Source organism: Pezoporus occidentalis, unplaced genomic scaffold, assembly GCF_034315485.1.
Source record: "Pezoporus occidentalis ecotype Australia unplaced genomic scaffold, CSIRO_AGI_Poc_V1 ctg111, whole genome shotgun sequence".
In the NCBI taxonomy this organism is placed as follows: Eukaryota; Metazoa; Chordata; class Aves; order Psittaciformes; family Psittacidae; genus Pezoporus; species Pezoporus occidentalis.
Window position 1 is genome coordinate 1,823,858 of NW_026912898.1, and position 14,640 is coordinate 1,838,497.

Below are 14,640 nucleotides of genomic sequence, written 5' to 3' on the forward strand. Positions count from 1 at the left end.
GAAGGGACTTTAAAGCCCATCCAGTTCCAATCCCCTGCCACGGGCAGGGACGCCTTCCAGTAGGCTAGGTTGCTCATGAACGCATAGCTACCAGCCCATAACTAATTAAAAGCCGGCACATTGGCCCTGTGTTAACAGAGGAGAAGCGCCACTCAGCAGCCCCTCTTTCACCCCACAGCGCCATTACCCGCTGCCGCGACCGCACTGGGCCTGAGGGAGGGTGGGAACTACACCTCCCAGCATGCTCCGCGGCGGCGCAGCCCGTCCGGGGCTCACGCTTCCCCGCTTTGCATGCTGGGAGCTGTAGTCCCTCCGGAAGAGCGGGCGGGGCTGCGCTGGGTGAACACGGCCGCGCCGCCGGCCGGCTGCTCCGCAGCGGGGTAAGGTATGGCCCTGGAGAGGGGTGGACTGAGGTGAGGTCGGGCGTCTACGGAGGGGTTCCAGGCGAGCCTGCTCTGTCACCTCCCTGTGCTTTCCGCCGCTGTTTCTCTCAGAGCGCGGTCCCGCCGGGGTAGGCGTAAGGCTGCGGGAGGAAGGGGGCCGCTGCGCCTGTGGCTGTTGTGCACCGGGTGGGCTTGAGCAGCTTTTTGTCTCCTTCAGTCCGCCCCGCGGAGCCTGTGGTGGAAAGGGGAGGTGAGGCCGTGGAAAGAGGAGCGCGCTGCCGCCTCCGAAAGTTGGAGGAGGAGGAGGAGATCTTCCGTGCACAGCGATGTAGCCCTGAACGTGGAACAGCACCGCAGCTCCTCACCGGTGTGATTGCAGAGCATGGGCTAAAAACGATGTCCCTCTCCCGTGCGGAAAACCCTTGTTTTCTGCTGTTTCTGTTTGTCTTCCAAGCGGTGTTTATCCTGATCCTGTACCGAGGTGGACCTTCGCATGTGTTCCGGGGGTTCTTAGCCACACCGCAGGTCCTGGATTACTCCAGGACTCACGATGTGTACACAAACCTCAGCTTGTTCACCCGGGCTCCTAATGAAGAAGCTAAGCCCTACTGCTCGGCGCGGTCACCGATATTTGGTAGGTATAAACCCACAGTGATGGAAGTGGCTGCTTTGCTACTGATAATGCTGAACACTTTGTAAATATCAGTTGTGTATTTCGCCAACTTTTTCACTTTAAAACTGTTATACTGGTGTAATACACTGACAATTTTTTCTTGTGGTAATTGACTCATATTGGTTATGTGAGGAAAAGTGCTTTATTGACCTAAAAACTTCCAATCTGAAGGATTTGGCTATGCAGAGGTTGTCGAGCAAGAGTGAAAACAGTGCATATGGGTTTAATGCCAAGTTAGGAACATTTTGGATTCTTTTCCTTTGGCAGTCCTGTATAAAATGTGCCAATGTTGTACTTCAGTAACTGCATGATTTTGACCCCTGACTCAGTGTAACTACAGGGTTCTTTGTCTCAGCCTTACATCAAGCCTCTATCTCAATATAAATCAATTAAGTTGGCTTTAAGTATTGTTTGTATGAGAATGTAGCTTGTATCTTGCTCTTCATGGCCATCTTTTTGGCCGATGATTGTTATGCATCCTTTAGACTTAGATACTTCTCATTTAGACTTAAAAGTCTGGTCATAGGCTAATTTGTATTTATACTAGGACCAAGTTACAGCTGACCCTAGAGGTAGCATTCATCCAGCTACTGCACTGCTAAAAACAGTTGAGGAACTGTAAGTAAGTACAAAGTGGAACCCATAAAGCAAGTTTGTTGGCAGTAAAAGTGGTGCGTCTCCAATAGTAATTAATCAGGTCAACTCAGGAATGGATGAGTTGGTAAGTATGAACTTACAGCTTGTTTGGGGACACCTACTTCTCTGTAGTAAGTTACCCTTGTCTGATTGTCTGTACTGCACAGGTTTCTGCTTAGCCAAGTCTTGAATATACTACTCGCAACTACTACTTAGTAGTTGCCCTGCTGCTCTAGGAGAGCTGATCACCTCACATGGAGCACAGTAAGCAAATGGCTCTTACCACCTGGTTTAAGGTGGAAGTATTGTGGAAAGCCAGTGCTGTGGTTACTCTTCTATCAAGTTGCTTACTTCAGTTAAGAGAACTCTGCTTTGGATGAGCCTTTTTAGACTGCAGTCTTTGTAATGGTGTTTGTTCTTTTGGGAAGATTTCTTCCTTCCTCTGGTGCTGAGGTTAAATGAAATAAATGCGGGATGTATGATGAAACTACATTATAACTTTTGGGAATATACCTCAGTATTTCCCTTGGAAACAGCTCTACTGAAATACTTACAGTACAGGGCCTTTTTGCACAGGTGCCAGCTGGAGTGGGCTTTGTGCAGTCTCTGTTCATCACTAGGTACAGCCCATCAGTTCTTCTGGGAAGCTACAATCCTATGCTTCAGCCTGACCTGTTTTATTGGAAAAAGCACAGCAGAAATGTGCCTGCGCTCTGCTTGTCTCTGCTGCTGAGAATCTGCTGCCCTGCAAAGAGTTAAATGAGAAAGCTTTTGTCTCAAAAAAGAAAAGCAACAAAACTAGGTGCAGTTCTGTGCAGCCTCCAAGCCATCAGATAAGTAGAAGTAGTGACCTATATAAAGGAGGCAGACACAGAGTAAAGTTACAGTGATGAGTGCTTTTAGAGCTGTGAAATCTTTTGAAGACCTCTTCTTCTGCCCATCCCTGATTCAGATCAGCTGAATTAAGCTGCAGCTTAACTTTTACTCAGTGATATTTCCCTTTAAATGTGAGAAATAAATTACTCCTACTGGTATCACCATGTGCCAGCCTTTCTGGGTAGTTTGGGGTTTCTTTTAGCAGAGACACGTGTGCTGCTCTGCAGTGTAGTTGCTCTTTGTTCTGTGTGTGATGGTCACGTATGAATAGATACATAAATACTGTATGAATGTCTTGATCAACTTCTCTTATGGGACTGAGAGAATGACTGAGACTTGTGGGCCTTTAATTTCATAACTCCATTAAATGAGACTTCAAAACCATTCTCGAGGACTCCAGTCTCCAGTTCAGAGCTGTGGCCACTCCAAAGCATGTTAAAGGAATTGGGAGAATGCCAAATAGCTTAAATGGTTTCTGCATCAGGGCTTTCATGAAGTGCAGTGCTTCTCCCACTTATGTATATAGTAGATCATTTGGATAACTGAATGTAAGATCAGCTCATCTGGCTCCCACCTCATAAATCTGCAGCATCTTGGCTCTTCCAGGCCTGCAGAGTAAGAATTACAGTATAATTGAGGAACATCTTTGCCTTGGAGGGACTGGACTTGCTGACTGATGTTACTTTTTTAATGCTTAGTAGTGTCCACTGAGCATTTTGCAACCAGCAGCTTGAAAAGCGTTGTACGAGATCCTCGTTGTCTTCATTAATACTGTGAATAAATCACTCCAGTTCCTTTAAAGGTTAAAGTTTCTACACAAATAACCAGTTGCCTGTTTTCTCTTCCTTTGTTCTTGGCAAAAGCAAAGCATCCTCTTGACTTTCTGACATTGCATGCAGGATGTGTTGTTTCAGCTCATCTTTTTCTCTGAGCAAGAAGAACTTTGATGCTGGAAGACTTAGACTTTAAGAGGTACCTTCATGCATGGTGTGTGCTGAATGAGTTGGTTTGGTCCTCAGGGGCTTTAACAGTTGAAAGTTCTGTTTGTAACTCTGCTGTTCATACTCTGCTCGTGCTATGGATGAATTTCTTTTCCTCAAAGCCCTTCTTAGACTAGTTACTCCCTGTCATAACCCTTCCATGAGTGTAACCATCTATTATGGTAATGAGTGGTTCCTGCTGTTTTTTCTAATGGAGGCTCTCCTATTAGAGTTTCTTCTCTTGGATTTAAAAAGCAGTGAAAAGGTGGGAATGCTGAGATTCACTTTCAAGTGCAGTTGAGGCAGCCTTGTATTCTGGCATTAGAAATTGCTCCTTAAGTTAGGGCTGTTGCTGTGCTTTTTTTTTTCCTGCTTCTTTATTCAGACAGTGGTAGAAATATACAAGTATGACTCTGCTAATGTAGTGTGTGGTGCTGTACTTTCTCAGTGAGGTATTTATCTATACTACTGTTCCCATTTGCTCAGCTTGTGTAAGTTCTATTTATTCTCTTTGAAATGTGTCATAATAGCTGCTAGCTCCAAATGTGTAGCGAGGAGTTGAGATGTCGTGTAGTTTCTTTCCTAAGATGGGATAGATATGGTCACCATCAGTACATTCCCACTGATAGTCAAATGTGTTGCCTAGAAAGTAAAGCAAGCAAGGAGTGTGCTGTCACTGGCACCAGTAACAATTCAGACAGAGATCTGTGGGGTTTAACACTATACATAAAAGTTTCATATCAGTTAAAACATTATGTGAATATACAGGCACAGGAAGAGCTTAGGACCCATCCTATGGAGAAGTGACTTGGATGTTTCAGGGTGCTGATCCTGCACCTTGTCTGAATTGGGATCCTGTGCCAGCACGTCTAAAATGGTTTTTCCTTCTTTTCCAGAGCTGCACTCTAGCAGTTCTGTTTCTCTTTGGTCCAGCCTGCAACTGCTCTGTTCACAGCTGAGATTTAACTGGATTACAGTGCATTAGCCTCTTGGTAGTTGGACAGGAAAGAAACTGGAGAGCCACAAAGTAGCTTGTACCAAGCAGTATAGGGCAGCAGAGGTTTTGGGGTTTTGGAGACACAGACTAACTTCTTTTCTTCTGTGTTTCCATGGCATAGTGAGTTTCTGAGCTGAGGAGTGTGAGGTATGGAGTGAAACTATTGCATGTTACCTTACTCATTCTCTTATGTCCAAATTTAGACTGGATTGTTTGGAATTGAAGGATTATTGCTACAGAATCTTAACTCTGCAATACAAAGAGCCCTGATTGTATTATAGAACATGAAAGACGGCTGTTGTAGGAGAACAAAAGGGATTAATTCCCTATCTTATATTTTCCTTGGAGCAATGATGTGTAGTTGAAATCCAATCTGAATATAACATTACTTTAGCAAGCTCCAGTTGTCATCAAATCAGTGGGTAATGGTGGTTCAGTTAAAGATCTGATCATCAGGGAGTTCATAAATCTGAAAAGCAATAAAACCTACAGGTAACAAACAATGTTGGGCTGAAACGTGGTGGTCTTAAAGGCAGAAAAAGAAACTGCATAGAATCAGAATCAACCAGGTTGGAAAAGACCTTTAAGACCATCAAGTCCAACTGTTCCCCAGTACTGCCAAGGCCACCACTAACCCATGGCACCGAGGGCTTCATCTACACGGTGTGTGAACACTTCCAGGGACGGTGACTGCACCACTGCCCAGGGCAGCCTGTTCCAATGCCTGAGCACCCTTTGGGGAAGGAATTGTTCCTCATCTCCATCTAAACCTCACCTGGTGCAGCTTGAGGCCATTTCCTATTGTCCTGTCACTTGTTCCTTGGGAGCAGAGCACAGCCCTCTCCTGGCTCCATCCTCCTGTCAGGCAGTTATAGGGAGCGATAAGATCCCCCCTGAGCCTTCTATTCTCCAGACTAAATCCCGCACATCCCTCAGCCATTCCCCATCCCACTTGTGCTCCAGGCTCTGCACCAGCTCCGTTGCCCTTCTCTGGCCCCGCTCCAGCACCTCAATGTCTCTCTTGTAGTGAGGGGCCCAGAACTGAGCACAGGATTCAAGATGCAGCCTCACCAGTGCCCAGTACAGAGGGAAGTAGTGTAGAAGTAGGTAATAACTTCATAAAATCTTAACTGTAACTATGACCTAGATTCATGGGCCCACAGCATGATTCTCTGAAGTACTGCTCCTCTGTTTGAGGTATGGCAACATATTCACGCTTCCTACTTGAGGGCAGCAGTCAAAATCAAATTCCCCTGCATTTTACATATTTAGGGAAGGACTGAAAAGTGAGTCAGCTATTGCAAGAGCTTGCTGACAAGCAAAATTCAGGTTTTCCTTTGAAAACCAAACATAACCAATAAACCCCATGAAGTGGGATTCCCAGCAGGTGTACCTTTCTGACAGCATGAGGAATGGCATCACTGGCTTTTCAGACTGACCCTCACGAAGTGCCCTTGCATGTTCCTTGAGGAGGAAAAGGGGACACTTCCCAATACAGGTTTGCCCATCAGATATGGGAGTTACACCAGCTAGCAAACTGTTTCCCAGTTCTGAATGGCCAGCTTGAATCTTAGCCCCTAACACTTGTTAGTGCTCAGAAAACCCCCAAACTTCCCCCCACAGCAGTGGAGGGATGTTGTTGCTTCGTGTCAGTTAAACAGGATGTGGGTGAACACAGGCTCTTTTTTTGTTGTGATTAGAACTGTAGCAGGAACTGGACTCTAGAATGGGCTGGAAAAAGAACCTTATGGACTCAACTGCTTCAATGCTTAGACTTGAAACATGCCTGTACATTGCCCTGCTCAAAGGAAAGCTACTCAGCACCAGGCCTAAATAGTTGTTCTCTCAGGCTTCATTAGCAGAATGATTGATTTCAGTGGTTTAAGAGGGAGTCTGACATACAGCATCCTGAAAACTCACTTTGAGACATTAAAAATGAGCTTGGAAGGGAAAGAAAATTTTATTTATAGCTATTTAAAACCAAAGCCAAACTAAACCAAACCACCAGTAACTGGTGGCAGGCTTCTGGTGCAATACCATACGTTGTCTTTGGGTAGCATGGCCTGCAGAGAACTGTTGGTCCTACTTCAAACTCTCATGTGAAATTATTAGCGTTACTTGTGATTTAGGTGAATCTTGCTCGTTCATTTAAGGAATAGATTTTCAACTTCTGCATTTGTGCTGTCTGTTTCACACAAGTTGACAGTGGTTAGAAGCCATGAAGAGACGCTGGTTTAATATCTAAACTAACAGAGCTCTTCTGGTAGTTCTGGAACCTTCTCTTACTCCCCAGAACAGACACTGAAATAATTGATTTGTTTCTTCATGCTGCAGCAATAGCAAGCCTGTGATAAAATGTTAGTTGAAACTTTCTATAGTTTCTTTCTTACCTGTGACTTGTCAAGCTCTTTCCATCTGATGAATGGACGAATCTGTCTAAAAATGCAGATTTTGCTGTGAAAGAATCCATCTAAAAATGTGGATTTTGCTGAGGTAAGAACTGAGGGACACATCCAGTATGTTTTGTGTTTAATATCAGAGTGCGGAGCAGAGAAAGTACATCTCGGATGTAGTTTTCTTGCTGCCCTGTGCTTCTTCCAGAAGATATAACATCTCTCTTCTTCCTGCTCAGTTGTCATCTGCTGCTCCCCACATTCTGAAGCACTGCCTGCTTATCATAGTGCATATAGTTAAATGACACAGCATGAACAGCCTTTGTGGCATGTACCTAGAATGTCAAATTGAGCTTGAGCCTGTTTTAAGATAAAGCTGACACTTCCTAAAGTGTTCGTATTCATCCAGGCTTTAAGCTATTTTTTCCCACCCTGCTGAATGTCCTTTTGAACATCCTCCATGCCCGTATTAGCAGCCTTCCAGTATCTGAAGGGGGCTACAAGGATGCTGGAGAGGGACTCTTCATCAGGGACTGTAGTGATAGGACAAGGGGTGATGGGTTCAAACTGATACAGAAGTAGTTCAGGTCAGATATAAGGCAGAAGTTCTGGTGGTGAGGCACTGGTACAGGCAGCCCAAGAAGTGGTAAATGCCCCATCCCTGGCAGTGTTCAAGGCCAAGTTGGACGGAGCCTTTGGTGACATGGTCTAGTGTGTGGTGTCCTTGCCCATGGCAGGGGCGTTAGAACTGGGTGATCTTAAGGTCCTTTCCAACCCAAACCATTCTGTGATTCTATGTGAGTACATCTGTTTGGTGGTGTTACCTGTTCTGCAGTAGGGCTGGTGTCTGAAGTAGTAAACATAATGTAGCTGATGTGGTAGGTGTGAATGAAGGTTGAGAAACATCACTGGTCTTTACTTTGTTTCCCTTTTTTCTGTCTTCTCCTCACAGTTGGTCCATTAACCATCACCTTCAGAGTGCTCCCTAGTGAAAAGATGATCATCAGAAAAAACCCTTTCGTTCGGCCTGGTGGCAGCTACAGGCCACCTCACTGCCTGGCCCGCTACCGATCAGCCATCCTTGTAGCCTACAGGAACCAGAAGAAGTACCTTCACCATCTTCTCTACTATATCCATCCTTTCCTGCAGCGCCAGCAGCTGAGTTACACTATCTACTTGATTCAGCAGGTAAAGCTCAATCAGATGTGCCCAGTGGGGTAGCTGGGCTTCCGAGTTCAGGATTAGGTTCTGAACAAGAAAGGTGGCTTCTTCAGTGTGGAAGTACCATTTCATGCATGGGCTGAGAGGAGGTCAGTTATATGCTGTCCCATCTCCGTACCATCATTCTGCTATTGATGGGTTCTGCTTTTTCCCTTCTAGAGGGATAAAGTTGTCAGTAAGTGGTAACTTGTATTTTCATCTCCTCAGGAGTTGCATGTGGCTTGTCTGTAGCTTGCCACTGGGGCTATTGAGCAAAACTAGGGACACTAAATGCTAAAGTGAAATCAGGTATTTTTTAGTCTGTATCAGATAAAAACATCTGGTTTGACCCTCCTGAGGGGAAGCTTGGCTTATGGGCCTTTTAAAAGCGAGCCTTCTTCAGGTGCCTGGAACAGCAAAGTGTACAACTGGGAACACTGGAGAGAATGCGTGATGTTTTTAGAGGCTGGGGCATGAAATTTGCAGCCTGTATTGATTCATCCCAACTTCATTCAATCAAATCAGGCTTTTTTTTGCTCACGTAAATGTACATGGAGTTCTCATCCTTGTTGTTTTGGTGAAGAAATGTAGGTTTGGTTTTCCAGGCGGGGAATGGTACCTTTAACCGAGCAAAGCTGCTCAATGTCGGTGTCCGGGAGGCCCTGAAGGATGAAGACTGGGACTGTCTGCTCCTGCATGATGTCGACCTGGTACCTGAGAATGATTATAACCTCTATGTTTGTGATGAATACTATCCCAAGCACATAGCCAGTGCTATGGATAAGTTTCAGTACGCGTAAGTACCTTCATTTCCTTTGGATGTATGCATTCTAATTGGTTCACTTTGGCATAGAAAGTAGGAATGGGAACAGTGGGAGACACACCTTTGAGAGGTTTTGTTTGTTAGTGTTGCAGTAGTGACTTCCCCAGAAAAGGGTGTTCTTAATCGTAGGCATGCAGTGAGGAACAGTTAGGAACAGTTCCTTACCAGCAGCTCCCTGTTCCACTCTCAGCTCAGCCTGTTTGCCTGTCCTTCCAGGACAAAAGTAGAGGGTGGAAATTACTGGATCAAGTGGAAGGTGTGTGATAGGATGCCAGTATTTTGAACTGCCCCAAGATGTGACTTTCAAAACCAGCTTTACGTCAGTCTGCTGGGGGAGAAGGTGGGAGGGATGGAACGTGGTAGGAATTAACACTGGGTTTGTTGTTTTGGGTTTTACCACTGTTATGACAGTGTCTGTAAAGTATGATTGATGTATGTGCGACTTGGATGATGATGTTAGTTTATGGAAGGCTGGTATTATCCTTTAATACTGATATTTTTTTCCCTTTCTCTTTTAGTCTGCCATCTAAGTCATTTTTTGGGGGTGTATCTGCTCTGACTCCAGAACATTACATGAAGATGAATGGGTTTCCAAACACATACTGGGGCAGTGGTGGTGAAAATGATGACATTGCTACAAGGTACTAATGCTGAAACAGAACTAAGCTGGCTCATGACCATGTAGCATTACCCTGAGAAAGGAATTGAGATGATGGATGTTCCTTCATGTAGTTGTAGTTATTGTTATAATCCAAAATGCTGCTGGCGTTGGGAGTGGTTAATGTCAGCAGATGCTCAGAATCTCTGAATTCAGTCATTGTATGCTGGGAGGACAAAGCTTTCCTCAGACTCTGGAGGGCAGAATGTTACTTCATGTCCTTGTGCTTTCAGTGGCTCTGGAGTGTGTCCAAGGGGTTATAACCACCAGTAGCTGACAAGTGACTCCCTTGACATTAACAGTCCCAAGGGAGGGAAGGAATCCGCAGGCTTGATAAGGAAACCAAGAAGGTACTTAATAATGCTCAGCCAGTTGGGAATTTAAGTTATGTGAAGTGCATTTAGCTTGCTCCAAGTGTTATCGAATCACCAGTACTTGGAATTAAGGAAGACAAGGAGTTCTGGCTGCAGCGCTGAGCGATGGAGAAGCCTGTGTACTCCTGTTAGTCAGTGGCAGCAAATCTGATGGGGTTTCTTGTACTTGAGTTACCATGGCAGCAGCACACTGTACTAGTGAATACAATGAGTTTAGTTCCAACCTAATTCAAATCCTTCATGTAGAAAACCATGGCTGTAGCTGCTTTATTTGGCTTTCCTCTTGCACTGTGCACCTTTCTCTCATGGCAAGCTCATGAGGAGTTTAGTGCACCAGCACTAAAGGCCTCGTGTGGTTTTTGTCTTGCACAGTGTGACAGGTTACACAGTGCAGTGTTCTGTTCCAGCACTGTAGGAGTTTTTGGAAAGCAATATTCTTCTCAGAATTGAAAGTCGGCTCTTCTAACATAGAATTCCTCCTTTTCCTTTCAGACGAAGCTTAACCAAAAGGGTGTAGGATTGTTTAGAGATTCAGCATTTCCTAAATGAATGGAATGCTGGGGAAATAGATCCATCCATCAAACATGGGTCTATTCAGCTGTTCTTGGTACAGCTGAGGCACTTAACATGGCTTTCGGTACCGTGACGGTCATGGCTGCCTTAGGTTATGTACATCTCCAAATAGCCCTTTTGTGAAGGGGAGTAAATCCTGTGGTGTTTCTCTGAAGGTTCACACTAATGATTAGCTCTGTGGTGGCCACAGGTACACAGAGGCCGGGGCAGTGCCTGTTAATGATTTATCCGGCCTCAGCCTGCTGGAGTGGGTCCAGAGAAGGGCAGTGGAGCTGGTGGAGGGCCTGGAGCACAAGTGTGATGAGGGAATAGCTGAGGGACCTTTTGAGGGGGGGTTAGTCTGGAGAAGAGAAGGCTCGGGGGGGACCTTATTGCTCTCTACAACTAGGATGTAGGAGGATGGAGTGAGGTGGGGTCAGTCTCCCAGGTAGCAAGTGATGGGACTTGATGATCTTAAAGGTCTTTTCCAACTGAGCTGATTCTGTGATTCTAAGTTGGAATGAGCTGCCTGGTCTTGAATGACTAACTCGATGCACCTACTGGGATTTGGATTTTAGAGGATGCTCACACACTTCTTACCATGTGGCAATAAAATGACTATTTGAAATTGGACACTGAAATGCAGTACTCTGCTTGTCTTAGCAAACACCAGGATCTGCCTGGTTTTAGAAGAAAACACTACTCAAACTGGTAGCACTTAGGGGTTAACATTATCAGCTCCAGGGAGGTCTGTTGGGTTCTTCTTAATAGTAAATGAATGTATTGACTCTTTTATGTTATGGTTTGAGTTGAATCTTGTAATGCAAAGCCAGTAACAGCAAAGCTAGTTTAGTGTTTGTGCTTCTTCTTGTCTCTTTGATTGAATCTGCTTATGTTCAGGAAACAAGCCTTGTCTAAAACTCAGTCTGAAATGACAGCGTGTCACACTGTCAATGTTGTCATCATGTGATGGCTCCAGACTAACAAATCCCTTCAGTTCTGTGGCCTGTGCCAGTTCTGCAGCATTCCAGGTTCAGTGCAGCTCACTGCTTTACCAGCTCTGGTACACGTGTTGCAAACATGCCACTGAGGTGACCGCAGTTGAGCAAACATTCATTCTTAGGATCACGGGTGTGATGATGGAGGTTTGCTGGCCTTAGCACTGCTGCAGGCACTCGGGATTGGTAAAGTACCATAGGTGCCATCAGCAATGGGTTACAGCATCTGAAATGCTGGGGTTGAGCTCTCCTCTGGAATTCTGAGCCTTCAGCTCACTCTGTTCTTATCAGCCCTGGAGCTGAGTGGCTGTCCTTGGTTTGGCTGGTGCCTCTGGTTATCACATACCAGAGCATCTGAATGAATGGCACTTCTCAAAGAGAGGGAGACTTAATCAGGAACTCTTCATCAGCAACTGTAGTGATAGGACAAGGGGTGATGGGTTCAACCTGATACAGAAGTAGTTCAGGTTAGATATAAGGAAGAAGTTCTTTACTGTGAGGGTGGCAAGGCACTGGCACAGATTGCCCAAAGAAGCGGTAAATGCCCCATCCCTGGCAGTGTTCAAGGCCAGGTTGGGCAGAGCCTTGGGTGACATGGTCTAGTGTGAGGTGTCCCTGCCCATGGCAGGGGGTTGGAACTGGATGAGCTTAAGGTCCTTTCCAACCCGAACCAGTCTGTGATTCTATGACCTGAAACTCAGCACTGGCTTCCTTTCAGGAACTGCAAATTTGGCTGTTGGGTTTGTTTTCATTTCAGTGATGGAAGCCTAGGCAGTGAAAGCTCTGCTCTTGCTAGGGAGTGAGAATCATGCTCAGTTGTCAGATTGAAGGGGATAGCTCTAGAATGCTCTCTGTGCTGTTGTTCATTCCCTGCTTGCTATAATCCTCTCTGTACACTGTCAAAGCACCCTGTAGTTGGGAGCATTCCAGCCCAAGCCTGGGTAGGACTTGCTAGAGAAGATAACGTGGCACTGTGGTGTTAAACCCACTCCCTTCAGCCTTTTGCTTTTCCTGCATCAACACTGCAAATCATCCCTGGGTTTGCATTCCCCTATAACTAAGCCTAGAAATGGCATCTTTATGCCTAAGCAACCATTTCCTTTGTTGTTTTAAAGGATTCAGCTGGCAGGAATGAAAATAGTCCGGACCCCACGTCACCTCGGACGCTACAAAGTGATGGACTATGACAAAGGGACAGAGACACAAGAGCCTTGGGGAAGGTAAGTGTTGGGGATGGTGGTGTGTGGAGTTTGGTGGCTGTTCTCTGCCTTGGTGCCATCATCTGCCTCCAAACAGGCAGTTAAGTGTCACTTTGTCTAATGCCACTGCTTGTCTTTCTGCTTTCACATGGCTATTTAGAGGAGTCTCCCAGGAGCAGAATGATTCTGTTGCAACTGACAGTCTGTGTTGAAGGGTTTCTCCTGGTTTCCTCCTTGTTTTTCCTATGGTTAAGGACACATGCTAGCTAGGAAGCTCATACATGTCAGATTTATTCCCCAAGTGATTTGATGCTTAAAACTTGGGAAAGAAAATACTGCCTTTCTTGTAAAGAGGGAGAGTTTAGTGTGAAGAGGCACTTTGTTACAACTTCCCTATTATACAAACCTGCTCTTCAATCTGTGGATTTACAATGTGTTGTTAAAATGCTGGAAAACAGTAGTGTAGTATGAAGACATGAGGAAGGGGTTGTGAGAGATCTTAGCAAAAACACAGTTGTATCTAAGAGCTGGAAGAGGGTTTTGGGTCAAGTGTGGTGAAAGTTTCCCTTTATTATCTCAAACCCTAAGTTTCCATAGCAGCCCTGTCTTAAACCCCACCTACAGCAGCCTGTGTACATCACTGCTCTGAGGCCTGTGATGCACACCCTGCTCTCGCTAAGCTGCTGCTGGTTCCTGGTTGCTTTCAGGCTGTAGTTGTCGCCTCACTGGTCTCCCTGGCTCATTAGGTTCCAGTCTGCATTGCCCTCCATGTTTAGAATACTCAGAGTGAACTTAATCTGATCTGTTCAGTCTTGCAAAGTGCCTTCTCTCTGGATTATGGATTAGTATTAGCCTCTATTATACAAGAAGAATTTTCTTGGGGCTTTTCTGGTAGCAGCTTTTACCTGCTGAGCCCTTGGAAAACTGTTTCTTCAGCTGCAAACATCACCTTTGTTCTTCTATTTATTTTTCCTTTCTCAGGCCCACTTCCCACCACAACACCAGGAAAACATGGAAAGATGATGGAATGAATTCATTAGAGTTCAAGCTCCTCTCCAGGACAAAGCATCCTCTTTACACCAACATCACTGTGGACATTGGTTATGTTCCCCCCTTCTCTTAGGGGAATGGAAACAAAAGAGGTCGGTTGGATGCAGTATGGCAGCGTGCATGTGAGCCTTCAGCCTCTACCTCCTGGTGGCAGTCTCACCTGAGACTAATCCTTTTGTCTTTCATATGTTTGTCTTTTCTTCTGGGTACAAGTTAGAAGAAGAGGCTTCAGGAATAGAGTATGACAGCAAATAACCAGGCTGGGGCTTACTGTACACTGTAAAACTAACTCCTGAGCCAGAGCCACCTCCCAGCCCTCAGGGATCAAGCTCTCCTTACCCAAGTTGTCTGGAACCTTTGTTCCAGAGCTGGATGGCTCTGTCCTGCTTTGTACTTAAATGGTGATTGAGATAAAAGTTCTTCTGGCATGTGACATGCTGTATTTTAACCACTTTCTATACTTGTTCTGTAAATACCTGGTGAATTTGAGTCAAATGGAGTTGTGTTTGGGTTCAGATTTTTCTAGGATGTTTACCAAGAGTGCAATAAAGGAGAAAACTCTTTTCTTGCCTGCTCCAGCACTTGTGAAATGTGTTTATTGTAACTGTGAGGACTTGAGGGTGAATGAGAGCTGAGGCTGCCACCAAGCCTGACCTCCTGCTCAGAGCAGGGAAATGAATCCAGTAACTCAGCTGTGGCTCAAACATGAAGTATATTTCAAGGTTGAGCTGTCTTTAACATAAAAGACTTCTGAGAAATTAAATACTTGAGGAAAAAGTCAAGCATGCCAGGAGTGGAGTTGGGACACTGCAGGAATGTACTTGGACTTACTGAGTGGCCAAGGCCTT

At 45.3% G+C, this 14,640-nt stretch overlaps 1 protein-coding gene across 1 annotated transcript; it reads left to right on the forward strand.

The window, feature by feature from the left end:
• The first annotated feature begins 497 nt into the window (after positions 1 to 497).
• Positions 498 to 14,390, forward strand: LOC134171046 (beta-1,4-galactosyltransferase 3-like). The gene is made up of 6 exons (XM_062632977.1): positions 498 to 1,017; positions 7,891 to 8,126; positions 8,744 to 8,934; positions 9,480 to 9,602; positions 12,659 to 12,763; positions 13,724 to 14,390. The coding sequence occupies exons 1-6, from the start codon at positions 780 to 782 to the stop codon at positions 13,863 to 13,865; spliced, it is 1,035 nt and encodes a 344-aa protein (XP_062488961.1). The 5' UTR covers positions 498 to 779; the 3' UTR covers positions 13,866 to 14,390.
• Positions 14,391 to 14,640: the final 250 nt, after the last annotated feature.

Bases quoted from the DNA above. Each gene is read 5' to 3' on its own strand.
- LOC134171046 (XM_062632977.1), top strand. From the start codon at position 780: ATGTCCCTCTCCCGTGCGGAAAACCCTTGTTTTCTGCTGTTTCTGTTT. The intron at 9,603-12,658 runs GTACTAATGCTG...GTTGTTTTAAAG, and splicing joins AATGATGACATTGCTACAAG to GATTCAGCTGGCAGGAATGA. The intron at 12,764-13,723 runs GTAAGTGTTGGG...TTCCTTTCTCAG, and splicing joins ACACAAGAGCCTTGGGGAAG to GCCCACTTCCCACCACAACA.